General features: G+C 42.4%; 1 protein-coding gene across 4 annotated transcripts in view; it reads left to right on the top strand.

Moving 5' to 3' along the window:
• The window catches only part of lpgat1 (lysophosphatidylglycerol acyltransferase 1), a 79437-nt gene that overhangs the window by 57256 nt on the left and 6760 nt on the right, over nt 1–15421 (top strand). For all 4 annotated transcript variants that reach the window (XM_055639783.1, XM_055639785.1, XM_055639784.1 and 1 more), the window contains one exon: nt 694–820. In XM_055639783.1, coding sequence (XP_055495758.1) covers nt 694–820 — 127 coding nt within the window. The remainder of the gene's footprint in view (nt 1–693; nt 821–15421) is intronic.

Here is a 15421-nt window from a genome sequence, read left to right as displayed (position 1 = left end):
TGTATAGACTTACAAGTATTTGAGTAGAAATTGTACAATCTGTTGCCCGGTATAATTTTAATGGTATAATATAAATATATCAGAAAAATAAATATAAATAGATAGAGGAATAGATCAGGTAGATGCGCAGAGTCTCTTGCCCAGAGTAGGTAAATCGAGGACCAGAGGACATAGATTTAAGGTGAAGGGGAAAAGATTTAATAGGAATCTGAGGGGTGACTTTTTCACACAAAGGGTGGTGTGTGTATGGAACAAGCTGCCAAACGGAGGTAGTTGAGGCTGGGACTATCCCAACGTTTAAGAAACAGTTAGACAGGTACATGGATAGGACAGGTTTGGAGGGATATGGACTAAATGCAGGCATGTGGGACTAGTGTTGCTGGGATATGTTGGTCGGTGTGAGCAAGTTGAGCCGAAGGGCCTGTTTCCACACTGTATCACTCTACGACTCTATGACTGCAAATAAAATAATATGTTAATTATACCAACTTTTAGGAACATCAGAACTCTACTTCCATGGTATTTAAACACAACTAGCTGTGACTGATTTGACGCAGATCTAACCATTTTTATTCAGGATAAAGTATTTAGAATGCAGGAGCATCCTTATTATATCAGGGATTTCTTAAATGCCTTTACAGCAGTAGGAAAATAAGTTTGCTTACCTCTTTTTTTAATCTCTGTCCTATATAGTGGCCAAACACAAAGGTCTTCAGTGGGTTATAGATATTACCATCGCGTATCAGAAAGCTAAGCCACTAGACATTCAGACTTGGATCATTGGTTACAGAGATCCAACAGTCACAAATGTTCACTACAGGTAAGTCCTATTAATTCAGATCTTTAACTCGATTCGTCAAGCTTTTTACAATTGTAGATTATTGGATTGTGGCCATCTGAAATTTGCAATGACGTGTTTACTTATGACTGTGCAAGAAGGGCCTGCTGTGTTACTGAATGGTTTACCGAAAGTTGACCACTGTCTTTCCAAAATGTGCGTAGATTTAAGACCCGTCCAGTACATAAATATGCTGGCTGCTTTAGTCTACTTGATCTCAGAATGTTGAAAACATGTTTTTTGAAAAGGGGTTGTTATTGATATTTGCACATCTTTTTGGTGTTGGCAAGCAATTGACTTAGTTTCTCAGTTAGTAGAAAGAAACGAGTTAAAAATCTAGGTTTGATTACATTTGTGGAAAATCCACAGCGCTGAATGAATCATAAGCTCTACTTTTTTTCTTTTTGTGGTGTATGTGGAAACAATTCATGTTTGAGTCATACTCAGGCATTTCCCTCCACACCCATCGGATGATTTGGTATGTTGATGAGCTGCATTTCTGTTGCTTCCTACTCTTGTACTGAACTTGAAAGTGTCATAATATTTGCTGGTAGTTTCAATGTAACCCATCTCTGACACTTCCCCTTCCTTTGCCTACTCTGTTTTCATCTCAGGGGATGGCTTAACGAATGGTATCTGTTGCAAGCCCTCAGAATTCCTTAGATATCTTGACACCACCTCATGCAAGAATTCTTTCTGTTCAGATAATGCCAGTTTCCACAATAGTGTTTACAAAATCTCTTCTTTTTTTCTCCTTATTTGTGCATCCCTCTACTATCATTGATTGTTCGCAACCACATCTTGAGTTTTTGCTCCTTTACTGTTCCCCTTTATTCTCTAATCCAATGTAAGAACAGTTTCCCAAGTCCTCTCCCTCTGTCCCACAGGCCCACATATTCAATGGATCATCCTCCATGACACATTTCCCCATCCCCTTTCAGCATTATCTCTGTGACTTCCTGGTTCACTTTAACATCTCACCACTGCCTATGCTTTGTGACATTTTCCACATAGCTGCAGAAATGCAGCACCAGCCCTCATCCCTTTCCTTCACACCGTCCAGGGCCTGAGGCTGTCTGTTATTTGAACCCTAATGACTCGGATTTTATTGAAAACGATCATGCCTCTTCAGCTAGATATAAGCTCTGCCCTGTAACTTGCTGAAAATGGGGAGCTCATGTTGTGGAAAGCTGCTCATCCAGTCCTGAGCAACATCAGTGCCCTTAACCGATAAGCTTTCTGAATTGAGGGAATATACAGTGGAACTGCAACAGAAGTAATAAGTGAGTTTGCACACATTGATGCAGAAAGGGAAATGAATATTTGTATTAGTGAATGAAAAAGAGACAAAAAACTTTTATCAGTTCTGCTTAAGTGGTTGGCAGACAGGAAACAAAGAGTAGGGATTAACGGGTCCCTTTCAGAATGGCAGGCAGTGACTAGTGGGGTACCGCAAGGCTCGGTGCTGGGACCGCAGCTATTTACAATATACATCAATGATTTGGATGAAGGGATTCAAAGTAACATTAGCAAATTTGCAGATGACACAAAACTGGGTGGCAGTGTGAATTGTGAGCAGGATGCTATGAGAATGCAGGGTGACTTGAACAGGTTGGGGGAGTGGGCAGTTGCATGGCAGATGAAGTTTAATGCGGATAAATGTGAGGTTATCCACTTTGGTAGCAAAAACAGGAAGGCAGATTACTATCTAAATGGCGTTGTTGGGAAAAGGGGAAGTACAATGGGATCTGGGGGTTCTTGTTCATCAGTCTATGAAAGTAAGCATGCAGGTACAGCAAGCAGTGAAGAAAGCAAATGGCATGTTGGCCTTTATAACAAGAGGAATGGAATATAGGAGCAAAGAGGTCCTTCTGCAGTTGTACAGAGCCCTGGTGAGACCACACCTGGAGTATTGCGTGCAGTTTTGGTCCCCTAATTTGAAGAAGGACATTCTTGCTATTGAGGGAGTGCAGCGTAGGTTTACAAGGTTAATTCCCGGGATGGCGGGACTGTCATATGCTGAGAGAATGGAGCGGCTGGGCTTGTACACTCTGGAGTTTAGAAGGATGAGCGGGAATCTCATTGAAACATATAAGATTGTTAAGGGCTTGGACACGCTAGAGGCAGGAAACATGTTCCCAATGTTGGAGTCCAGAACCAGGGGCCACAGTTTAAGAATAAGGAGTAAGCCATTTAGAAAGGAGATGAGGAAACACTTTTTCTCACTGAGTCTGTGGAATTCTCTGCCTCAGAGGGCGGTGGAGGCATGTTCTCTGGATGCTTTCAAGAGAGAGCTAGATAGGGCTCTTAAAAATAGCCGAGTCGGGGGATATGGGGAGAAGGCAGGAACGGGGTACTGATTGGGGATGATCAGCCATGATCACATTGAATGGCGGTGCTGGCTCGAAGGGCCAAATGGCCTACTCCTGCACCTATTGTCTATTGTCTATTGTCTATTGACCCAAAACATCACCCATCCTTTTTCTTCAGAGGTGCTGCCTGAACCGCAGTTACTCCAGCACTTTGTGTCTGTCTTCAGTATGAACCAGCATCTGTAGTTCCTTTCTACACAAGTACAAGAGTAAGTCTGCTTAATTTAAATTATGCCCTAGTGAGTCTCATTGGTGTCACTGGAGCAAACAAGAGTTGAGTTAATTTGCACATTTGAATTGCAACCTTAATTTTCTGTGACAGTGACAAGGCAGAGAACATGCAAATGCCCACGTTTCTTGACAGTCACAAAGCTGAGGAGCATCGCTGTTGTGCAAAACCGACGGTGCAGTGATGTCAATTATCAACTACTTTGCCAGTGTGCTGTCCCCTAGTTAATGTTGCTTTGACATAAATCGCCAGCTAATTTCAGAAAAGTTATTTACCGTAGCAAATATCTTATTGTCAAGGGCCAAATCCCAAATCCAAAACAGCATTGATATACAGGGGGCGTCTTGAGGTTCAAGTCCATGGTTCTCTAAAAGTGGAAAGACAAATAGATAGAATGTTAGATAATGCAAATGGTGTGAAGGTCTTCATTGCTCGATATTGAGTATAAGAATCATGATGTAGCTCTAAGACTTTGGTAAGTCTACATATTGAGTGTCATTCTGGTCGCTGAAGGGTGTGGAGGCTTTGGAGACGGTGCAGAGGAGGTTTACCAGAATGATGCCTGGATTAGGGGGAAATTAGCTGTAAAGTGAGGGTGGACAGACTTAGATTGCTTTCTCTCGAGCACTGGAGGTTGAAGGAAGACCTAATAAAGGTATATAAAATTATGAGGCATAGGTAGAGTAGGCAGTCACAATCTTTCTCTCTGGGTAGAAATGTCAAAGATTAGAGAGCATAGTTTTCAGGTAAGAGGGGTAAAATTTAAAAGACGTGTGGGTTAAGTTTTTAAATAGACGCTGATGGGTGTCTGGAGCAGATATATGGAGGCAGATAAAATAGTCAGGTTTAAGAGGCTTTTAGATAGGCACATGGATATGCAATGAATTGTGGAATATAGATCAGGTGCAGGTGGAGGAGATTAGTTCATCTTAGCATCATGTTTGAGACAGGACTTATTCCTGTGCTGTGCTGATATACGTGTAAGGAGGAACTGCTGATGCTGGTTTAAACCGAAGATAGACACAAAAAGCTGGAGTAACTTAGTGGGACAGGCAGCATCTCTGGAGAGAAGGAATGGGTGACATTTCGGGTTGATCCTTCTTCAGACTGCCCCGCTGAGTTACTCCAGCTTTTTGTGTCTATTGTGCTGTTACATGTTCTATTTTAATGCAAATGTCACAGTTTGTTATCAACTAGCCGTGACTATAGGTATTTTATAATGTGTACACATTTAAGTGGAGCATGTTTTGATGATACCACTTTTCTCTATAGATACTTCATTAGATCATTACACTCATTAACTTTGTTGCACAACAGATAAATTCAGCATCCAGGCAAGAAGGAGATAAAAACACAACGGAGAAAAGTATTTTTATAATTAGCTATTTATGTTATAGTTCAATTATCTTTGAGATTTTAATAATCATTCCCCATGCTGAACATGTTGTTTTGCCATCTGATATCATTTTGGATATATCTTGTATTGTTAGAGGGAATTATGAGAATGTTTAGTTTAGAGATACAGCGCGGAAACAGGCCACTCGGCCCACCGAGTCCGCACCGACCAGCGATCCCCGCACATTAACACCATCCTACACTCGGGACAATTTTTACAATTATACCAAGCCAATGAACCTACAAACCTGTGTCTTTGGAGTGTGGGAGGAAACTGAAGTTCTCGGGGGAAACCCACGCAGGTCACGGGGAGAACGTACAAACTCTGTACAGATAGCACCCGTAGCCAGGATCGAACCCGGTTCTCTGGCGCTATAAGGCAGCCACTCTACCGCTGCGCCACCCTTCAACTCCAGGCATTCTAGGTGAACAGTGTTGAAGCCAGTTAAAAAACACCGCAGTCTTAATTCTGCAACTCTGCCAGAACTCAACTCAAGCAGGCAATCTTTGTTCTGTAAAACAAAAATGTTATTATTAACATAGTTGGTGGTGTTGAGAATAACTGATATTATGAGAGTCATTTGTAAACTTTAGGAAATCCTTTGTCCAGAGAAATGATCGGTTACAGAAATAAATTTGAGAACTTCACATGCATCAGTAGAATCCCAAATGTAATTAGAGGTGTTGAGTCGGAATCATCCAGCAGTCTTGCAGAAGATGCATCATGAAGAAGGAATCAACCATCATTTCTGCAAAAAGATTCATGGCCAGAGTGAGTATTCGAGTCTTGATTCCTGTTATTGAGAAAGGCTGGAAACCAACAAACGCATGGATTGGAAGTGTTGTGAATAGTTAGTTAAAATAAATACGTTTTGAGGGAGCTGTTACACTGGCTTTCTAGAAATTTGGACATTTACTTGTACAGGTACAAGTCTTCTGGAGCAATTCAGTATGGAGTTATAGAACTGAGCGCACAAATAGGCCTTTCAGCCTACCATGTCTACATCAATCATCTGTACTAATCCCAAATACTCTTGTTTGCAGTTATAGGCTGTACTATAATCAATAGCATCAATATCATGGAAAGTGACCAGTCTTTTCCAAGGTTTCATCAGTGATCAGTATTGTGCAGCAAGAGCTGATTTAGTTGTCCACTCTTTCGTAACATTCAGTGAAAGAACTAACAATGACGGAGCTTAGCCTGTGAATGTACACATATGCAAGTGTTATTACAGTTAATGACTGAGGTCAGAATAACCTCTGTTCTGGAGTGGAGGTGGGAGAGGCTACGCAGTTTCCCGATCTTCCTGTGATTCGAGAGAGAGAGAGAGAGAGAGAGAGAGTCGAGTCAAGAGAGTTTAATTGTCAATTGTACCAGAAACAGCACAATTAAATTCTGCTTGCTGCAGCATAACAGGAACATAAACACAATAATGTGCAAATGAATATAAAATAATCAATACAATAAATTAATAACAGTGATACAAGGTAACTGTAATCGAGCAGAACAGAAGTCCACAGTGCATTCAGAAATACAAGTCCATGGGAGATTAGTTTGCTGAGGTAGTGGGTAGTGCAGTGCAGTGCAGTGTTCAGGAGCCTGATAGTTGCTGGGAAGAAGCTGTTCTTGCAATTGGTGATTATGGCATTCAGGCACCATCCCGTACCTTCTTCCCGATGATGCGCTTCAGGCTTTGATCACCGTAGTTTTGACTTCCACCCTAATGAATGGATGTTGAACAAGAGAAAGATATCAAAATGTACGATGCAATCTGGTTCAAGACTATTCATAAATGAAAAAAAATGGCAGCATCAGTGTCATTTTTTTACCCTTGATAAAAAGTCAAATGAGAAATGTCAGCCTTTGATGTTGGGAGTGGTGGACTGAAGTCCTGTTTATATATGACATCTTTGCAAAGTTGTCATATCAAATCAGCCCATCATTAAATGCTAAACTGACCTCTCTTAATCATTTACCACCAGGCCTGGACGTTTTCAGAAAGTATTCAGTCATGGGAGTTCAGCTTAAGATAAAACAGCTGTGTTCAAGTACATTCTGAAAATGCCCAACTCCTGCTGATTTACTGCCTTTTAAATGTCATGTTACTCAGGCCTGGCCTTTGCTCCTATTCTCACTTCTACCATATAGCTGTATATTATATAGGAAATCCGGGAAAGGTCCCATTTGCCTATGGTGCCAACACCAGGGACCACAGGCAATGGGACCTTTCCCGGATTTCTTTAGCAGGACTGTTGTGTTAGTCCATCACCACAGCAATTTTATGTGCATAGTAAAATCATGGATGGTACACATAATAATGTTCAGTGTCTTAATATTCTGTAATTTATACCTTATGTTGCACTGCTGGGTGAGTCTGTTAAAATGATGTTGTTATTTGTATTCAATATAATATGACCCTATCCAGCATTTCCATCAGCTTTCTTTGGCTGTAGAGCTGCATATACATGCATAGTTTGCATAATAATATTCTAAGTCCTTGGTTGATGCATTTTCTCAATTTTCCTCTTTTCTGTCATAAGAATTAATGGGCTTTCTTCCTCTTTAGTAACCACCAACATGCCATTTGTCATGTATATAATGTTTTACAGAAAAGGCCCTTTTTTTTTGCAAATTTTTGATGGAAACTACTGAAATAAAAAGTCCACATGTTGGATGGGGTCTCTTGTCGGATTACATACTTTGCATGAGATGTTGAACATCCTAAAAAAATCCAATGTATATTAACTCTGAACGATAGAAGATAATCTTTTTATCACTGAATATCTACAGTGCCTACTTGAGTTAAATTTTGTCTTTTCTGCACATAATGAAATTCTAATAAAGCATCCCAGGATGAAATGGGCAGGAAAGGGGGGGGGGGTTCACAAGGGCAGCATCTTTTAACTATCATTGGTATATGTATAAAGAATTATTTCAACATTTTCAACACAGTCCATTAAAGACACACGTCAATTTTCTGCCAATTTGCGGAATCTGGGATTTATTTATTTCATGTGACTGTTCTGATTATCCAAAGTGGAAATGTTGTCTTGATTGTTTATTTGAAAGTCTGGATCTATTCTGGCCTAATGTCATCTGCAAACCTGACAAGCTTGAGTTATTGAGCCTCAGCTGAAATCTGTGAAATAGAACCAAGAACCATTTTCTAATAAACTGGGTACATGAATGCTTTTAAAGGGTGTCATACAGAAAACCACTTTTATTTTAAAGTGCCCCCCTTTGCTGATGGTCTTTCCCAGTACATGTTCAGAATATCTATTTTGGTGTTGAGTTGAACTACTTGAAGCTAAAATGCCATGCAGTGCCTGACATTCTTTACTTTAAATGTAAACTTGCTCTATATCTGAGGGTTATTTAACAAGGGTCATCAATTCTTGGTTCAGCCGGACAGTGCTTTCCATATATAATTCAGTTTGGTGGTGTCTTACCCCCCCTCTCCCACACTGTAGACTGTTGTGAAAGATAAGTCATCTCACAGCTAACATTCAAGACTAATTTGGTTAGACAAAAATATTTATGAAAACATTTATTTTCTAACCTACCCTTTTTTGCATATGAATCATGTGAATTTTAACCCAGAATGGTTCTGGGAGTTTATTTGGGTGCTGGAGATATGTGCTGGTGGAATGCAACATTCAGCCGCCATTGTAAATTCCAGATGTTGAATATTTGAACTCTCAGGCCTTATAAGATGTGACTGGCAGATTTCTTATCAAGCCCCATCAGTTCTATTTACTTTTTGGTTTCAGTGTCCAGCAGCCTTTGAAAACTCAAGTTAAACTAGACATGTACTTAAAGGGGAAACTTTATTTATTTTCTTTTTTTCCCTGGAGATTTGGGGAACTACAACAGGAAGTAAGATAGCAGCAATTCTTGAGGCTCTCTGATTCTGTAGTTTAATTAGAGATATGGCATGGAAACAGGCCCTTCGGCCCACTGTGTCCTCACCAACCAGCGATCACCCGTACACTAGTTCTATCCTACACACTGGGGACAATTTACAGAAGCCAATTCACTTACAGACCTGTTCGTCTTTGGAATGTCGCTGGAAACCAGAGCACCAAGCAGTCATAGGGAGAATGTACAAACTCCATACAGACAGCACCCATAGTCGGGATCGAACCTGGGCGCAGTAAGGCAGCAACTCCACCCCACGCCACTGGAGGTTGTAAGGGGATAAATGAGGAGAAGGAAAATTTGAAAGGAAAGAAGTCCTATGAGGTCCAGAGAGAGATTGCTGAGGTCCGGTTCCAGTTGATCAATGATCCGTTGCTGGAAACGTATCACTGGCTTGACAGACCAACACAAGTGAGGTAGGAGGTGACAATAATGTTAAAGGTCAAAAAGAAGCTGATGCCTGCAAGGCCTTAACCCAGGGAGAAAGTTTGTGTAGTTGAGTGGTTAAGGATGGACTATTGAAGAAAGTAGTTTGGAAGGCCAATGGGAAACATGTTAGGACTAAATAGGTCGCTCAGGGGTGTGAGGGTTCAAATGGAAGATCTCCAATTTGGAAACAATTATCTAACTTATTACATCAGCCTTTGGAGAGTGGTAATGATGAAGAATTTATAATTATCTTTGGCTGCGACCATCAGCTAGATCTCTCCTTGTTGTGATCTTTGCTTTGTTCATTTAATAGCGACAGGCTATATTATTTTAAAATCTAATGATTTGCAAAGATTAGTTCTGGTAGATGTGCTATAGAATAGAATAGAATGCTATTTATTGTCATTCAAACCTAGGTTTGAACGAAATATCATTTCTACAGTTTAACATTACAACACAATCCAAGACCCACACTTAACACAGTTTTACATAAACATCCATCACAGTGAGTCTCCAACATCTCCTCACTGTGATGGAAGGCAAAGTCTTTATCTCTTCCCTTTGTTCCTTCTCCCGCGGTTCAGCAGTCCCACTGCAGTGTCGAGGCGAACTGGGGCTCCGATGTTAAAGCCCCCGGCGGTCGATGGTAAGTCCTGAGGCCGTTTAAGCCACGCCGGGTGATGTTAGGCCCCGGCTCCATGTCCTTAAACCCCGCGATTCCAGCGGGAGAAGTCGCCGTTGCGGAGCTCGGAAAAGCGGTCTCCCACCAGGGACCTGCGAGCTCCCGATGTTCCCGTCCACCGGGTCTGTGGCCGGTGCCTCCGAACTCCAAAAGTCGGGTCGCAGCCGCACGCCACCACAGCTCTTCCCGCTCCGAAGTTGACCAGCTCCGCAATGTCGGTTCCGCAGGCTCTGCAACTGGAGCCCCCAGGTTAGTCCCGGCCGGAGGTCACCGCCGGCTCCACGATGTTAGGCCCAACGACATCCGAGACCCGATGGTTTCCCCCACAGCCCCCCCCACCACCCCCCACATATACACAGCTAAAAAAAATAATAAAATCTGACTCAAAGACATACATTTAACAAGACAAAAATAAAAAAAGACAGACGACTGTAGTCGAGCCGCTGCCGTTAGGCGCCGCCACTCGCCACTATATGTGCACAGCAGAAATTGAAGTCGTATTTCTTCGGTTTGGTAATGTTATTTTATTGTAATATAAGCATTTATGCATAGAAACACAGACATTGGGTGCAGGAATATGACATTTTAGCCCTTCGAGCCAGCACCGCCATTCAATGTAATCATGGTTGATCATCCACAATCAGTACCCTGTTCCTGCCTTCACCCCATATCCCCCTGATTCTGCTAGCCCTGAGCTCTATCCAACTCTCGTCAAGACTCATGATTCAAGAGAGTTTATTGCCATGTGTCCCTAATAGGACAATGAAATTCTTGCTTTGCTTCAGCACAACAGGACATAGTAGGCATGACTACAAAACAGATCAGTGTGTCCATATACCTTTATGTAAATATATACACACATGAATAAATAAACTGTTAATGTGCAAATAACAGATAATGGGCTATTAATGTTCAGAGTTTTGTCCGAGCCAAGTTTAATTACCGGATGGCTGTGAGGAAGTAGCTATTCCTGAACCTGGTTGTTGCAGTCTTCAGGCTCCTGTACCTTCTACCTGAAGGTAGCAGGGAGATGAGTGTGTGACCAGGATGGTGTGGGTCCTTGATGATACTGCCAGACTTTTTGAGGCAGCGACTGCGATAGATCCCTTCGATGGAAGGGAGGTCAGAGCAGATGATGGACTGGGCAGTGTTTACTACTTTTTGTAGTCTTTTCCTCTCGCTCATGTTGCCGAACCAAGCCACGATGCAACCGGTCAGCATGCTCTCTACTGTGCACCTGTAGAAGTTAGAGAGAGTCCTCCTTGACAAACCGACTCTGTAATCTTCTCAGGAAGTAGAGGCGCTGATGTACTTTCTTAATAATTGCATCAGTGTTCTCGGACCAGGAAAGATCTTCAGAGATGTGCACGCCCAGGAATTCGAAGCTCTTGACCCTTTCAACCATCGACCCGTTGATATAAACGGGACTGTGGGTCCCCATCCTAGTCCTTCCAAAGTCCACAAAGTCCATAATTAGTTTTGTTGGTGTTGAGGGCCAGGTTATTGTGCATCCAGTGAATCGGCCTCCACTGCCTTCTGTGTGAAAAAGTTTTTCCTCATCTCAGTTCTAAATGACCTACCCCTTATTCTTAAACTGTGGCCCCTGGTTCTGGACTCCCCCAACATCGGGAACATGTTTCCTGCATCTAGCGTGTCCAATCCGTTGATAATTTTATATGTTTCTATAAGATATCCTCTCATCCTTCTAAATTCCAGTGAATACAAGCCCAGTCGCTCAATTCTTTCATCATATGACACCCCCACCATCCCGGGAATTAACCTTGTGAACCTACGCTGCACTCCCTCAATGGCAAGAATGTCCTTCCTCAAATTAGGAGACCAAAACTGCACACAATACTCCAGGTGTGGTCTCTCCAGGGCACTGTACAACTGCAGAAGGACCTCTTTGCTCCTATACCCTTGTTATCAAGGCCAACAAACGATTTGCTTTCTTCACTGCCTGCTTTACTTGTATGCTTACTTTCAGTGACTGATGAACTAGGACACCCAGGTCTCGTTGTACTTCCCCTTTTCCTAACCTGACACCATTCAGATAATAATCTGCCTTCCCGTTCTTGCCTCCAAAATGGATAACCTCACATTTATCCACATTATACTGCATCTGCCATGCATCTGCCCACTCACCCAACCTGTCCAACTCACTCTGCATTATCACAGCATCCTCTTCACAGTTCACACTGCCACCCAGCTTTGTGTCTTCTGCAAATTTGCTAACGTTACTTTTAATTCCTTCAACTAAATCATTAATGTATATTGTAAATAGCTGCGGTCCCAGCACCGAGCCTTGCGGCACCCGACTAGTCACTGCCTGCCATTCTGAAAGTGACCCATTAATCCCTACTCTTTGTTTCCTGTCTGCCAACCAATTTTCTATCTATGTTAATACCCTGCCCCCAATATCATGTGCTATAATTTTGCCCACTAATCTCCTGTGTGGGACCTTATCAAAGGCTTCTGAAAGTCCACGTACACTACATCCACTGGCTCTCCCATGTCCATTTTCCTAGTTACATCCTCAAAGAATTCCAGAAGATTTGTCAAGCATGATTTCCCCTTCGTAAATCCATGCTGACTCGGACCGATCCTGTTACTGCTATCCAAATGCGCCGCTATTACATCTTTGATAATCAACTCCAGCATTTTCCCCACCACCGATGACAGGCTAACTGGTCTATAATTCCCTGCTTTTTCTCTCCCTCCTTTCTTGAAAAGTGGGATAACATTAGCTACCCTCCAATCCACAGGAACTGATCCTGAATCTATAGAACATTGGAGGATAAAGAGTAACGGTTCTGTCCTGGAATTTGAGTTGTACTTTAGTCTGTAATTCATTCGTGTTTCTGTGCTCTGCTGTGCTGGACGTAAAATGAAGGGAAACCAAAATTTGATGACTTATGTTTTGGATTGTATTCAAGAGAGTAAATACTGGGGCAGCACATTTAGGTCAGAGTATCCGATCTCAACCATGACATTAGAAATGATTTCCAAATTGTTTGACCTCTTGTCCATTCCAAGGAATTAATTTAAGTGTTCCAGTGTTTCTATTTCCACTTGTTAGTTTATGCAGCAAATATTTATATGTGTAAGTTTGCAGCCCGACCTGTCAGCAGGTTCAAACCTGTTTCAATTTTCTCAATCATTATGTCTTTTGTACATGGCCTTCAACAACTAATTAGCATCTACACCAGAAGGAACACTCTCGATGCAAACATATTACTTGAATAAAATGCACATTATTCACCCCATCTCAGTTTGTTGTATCAGTAACTAGAAGTAAAATTATTCTGGAGCTGGATTTACTGAAAAGTCAGCTCCTGCACGTACGATTTCCCCTTTGAGAGCTTGATTTTCAGTTGAAGCAGTAACATTTATTGACATGCTTAACATATCTGAGAAGCTCATGGAAATATCAGTACGCTCAGTGATACACTACAGGAATGACTGGATCTGTAGCTTTAATTGGCAGATTCATCCATGGCCAGGAAGATTTCTTAACATTTATCATCATACAATTGTATGAACCGCTCCTGCATGTACTGTATAATAAATTCACTGGAGGTGAAATGAACTTTCTACGATGCTCAAAAACTTGAAATGTATAGTTTATGCCTACTTGGGTTTTAATGTTTAATGTTATTTCTTGCATCTGTTTAAGGAAGTACCTAACTATATTTGAGCAATTTTGTAGCTCTTTAAAACAAATGGTATGAATAAAGTACAAACAATTGGACTTTATTCAACCACATCACAGTCAAGGCTGATGAGATCAGAATGACTCCAACCACCTATTTAAACAAGTGTTGTTGAATTAAAAACCTGTTAGTTCATTTCATCAATCACGAGAACAATGTGAACTGTCACCGAGGGGCATCAACAGTTGAGAAAATGTTTTGAAGTCAATTAATTTTCTTAAAGCTTTCACTGTTTGATGTCTGGCTCCGTGAGATGTTACTATTTAATTATTTACGTAAGGAACAGCAGATCCTAATTTACCAACGAAACACTGTGCTGCAGTAACTTGGCGGGCAAGCAGCATATCTGGAGGATGTAGACAGGCAACCTTTTGGGTCGGGGCCCGTCAGACTTATTGTAGTAGGATGGAGAAAGCTAGAAAATAGAGGATGGGATGGGACAATCCCCCATTAGTCCATCACACAGACCAGCCTCCCCCTCACACACACCCCACCCCCTTCAACTCCATCTATGCCTCAGAAAAGCAGCCGACTTAATCAAGAAGCTCAGTGATACCCCCTCCACTCCTGTCTCGACGACGGATCCTGTCCCAAAATATGGTCTGTCCATTTTCTGGCTCATGCTGCATGCCCCTACTGCATTCCTTCAGCAGTTTGTCTCTGCCCTCCATCTCTCTTCAGCTCCTTCCTCTGTCTCAGTTATCAGACTGTTTATCTAATATCCACTCCTCGACTGATTGTGATTTTATACAGCTTAAAAATTGGCATGACTTGCACCATTTTAGTTACTGCCCCAGACTCTCAATTCCATCCCCAACCACATTTCAGATGGATTCAGACATTTTGCACTTTATCATCATTATTGAGCCCAAACTAAGATTCTGCCACACCTCCTGTCCACCACGATGACTGGCTTCCACTTTAGCTATTGCAATACTATCTCTGTCTCAGATTGCTTTTGCTGAAACTCTTTATGTCTTTGGCACCTCTTCCGTGATCATTTCTGTGTATCTGCAGCATTTTATGATTTTTGAAATTGTAAAAGGGCTGGACAAGCTCGATGCAGGAAAATGTTCCCAATGTTGGGCGAGTCCAGAACCAGGGGCCACAGTCTTAGAATAAAGGGGAAGTCATTTAAGACAGGTGAGAAAAAACTTTTTAACCCAGAGAGTTACGAACAGGTCTACGGATGATGCGGTCTCCCAGGTCTTGCACACCGCTCTCTCCCATCTGGACAGCCAGAAGGGGGGCTACGTGAGGATGCTGTTCATAGACTACAGTTCAGCCTTCAACACGATAGTCCCCACCAGACTGGCCGGGAAGCTACTGGAATTGGGGCTCAACACCTCCCTGTGTGCCTGGGTCCTGGACTTTCTCACCGCCAGGCCCCAGGTAGTCAAGATGGGAGGGAATGCATCGAAGTCCCTCACCCTGAGCACAGGATCGCCCCAGGGTTGCGTCCTCAGCCCCCTATTGTACTCCCTGTACACACATGACTGTGTGGCTAGGTTCAGCTCCAATTCAATAATTAAGTTTGCTGATGACACTGTGGGGGTGGGCCTGATCTCAGACAACGATGAGAAGGCCTACCGGGAGGAGGTGGCTGATCTAGCACTCTGGTGCCAGGATAACAGCCTCCTCTTGAACATCAAAAAAACAAAGGAGCTGATCATGGACTTTAGGAGGGCACATCATCCGAGGACGTACACTCCATTGAGGATAAATGGGGATCCTGTGGATAGGGTGAACTGTTTTAAATATCTGGGAGTCCACATCTCTGAGGATATGACATGGGCATCACACGCCTCAGCACTCGTGAGTAAGGCAAGGCAGCGCCTTTACCA

Source organism: Leucoraja erinacea, chromosome 8 (genome assembly GCF_028641065.1).
Source record: "Leucoraja erinacea ecotype New England chromosome 8, Leri_hhj_1, whole genome shotgun sequence".
Classification (NCBI taxonomy): Eukaryota; Metazoa; Chordata; class Chondrichthyes; order Rajiformes; family Rajidae; genus Leucoraja; species Leucoraja erinaceus.
This window is presented reverse-complemented; position numbering and strand designations above follow the sequence as displayed.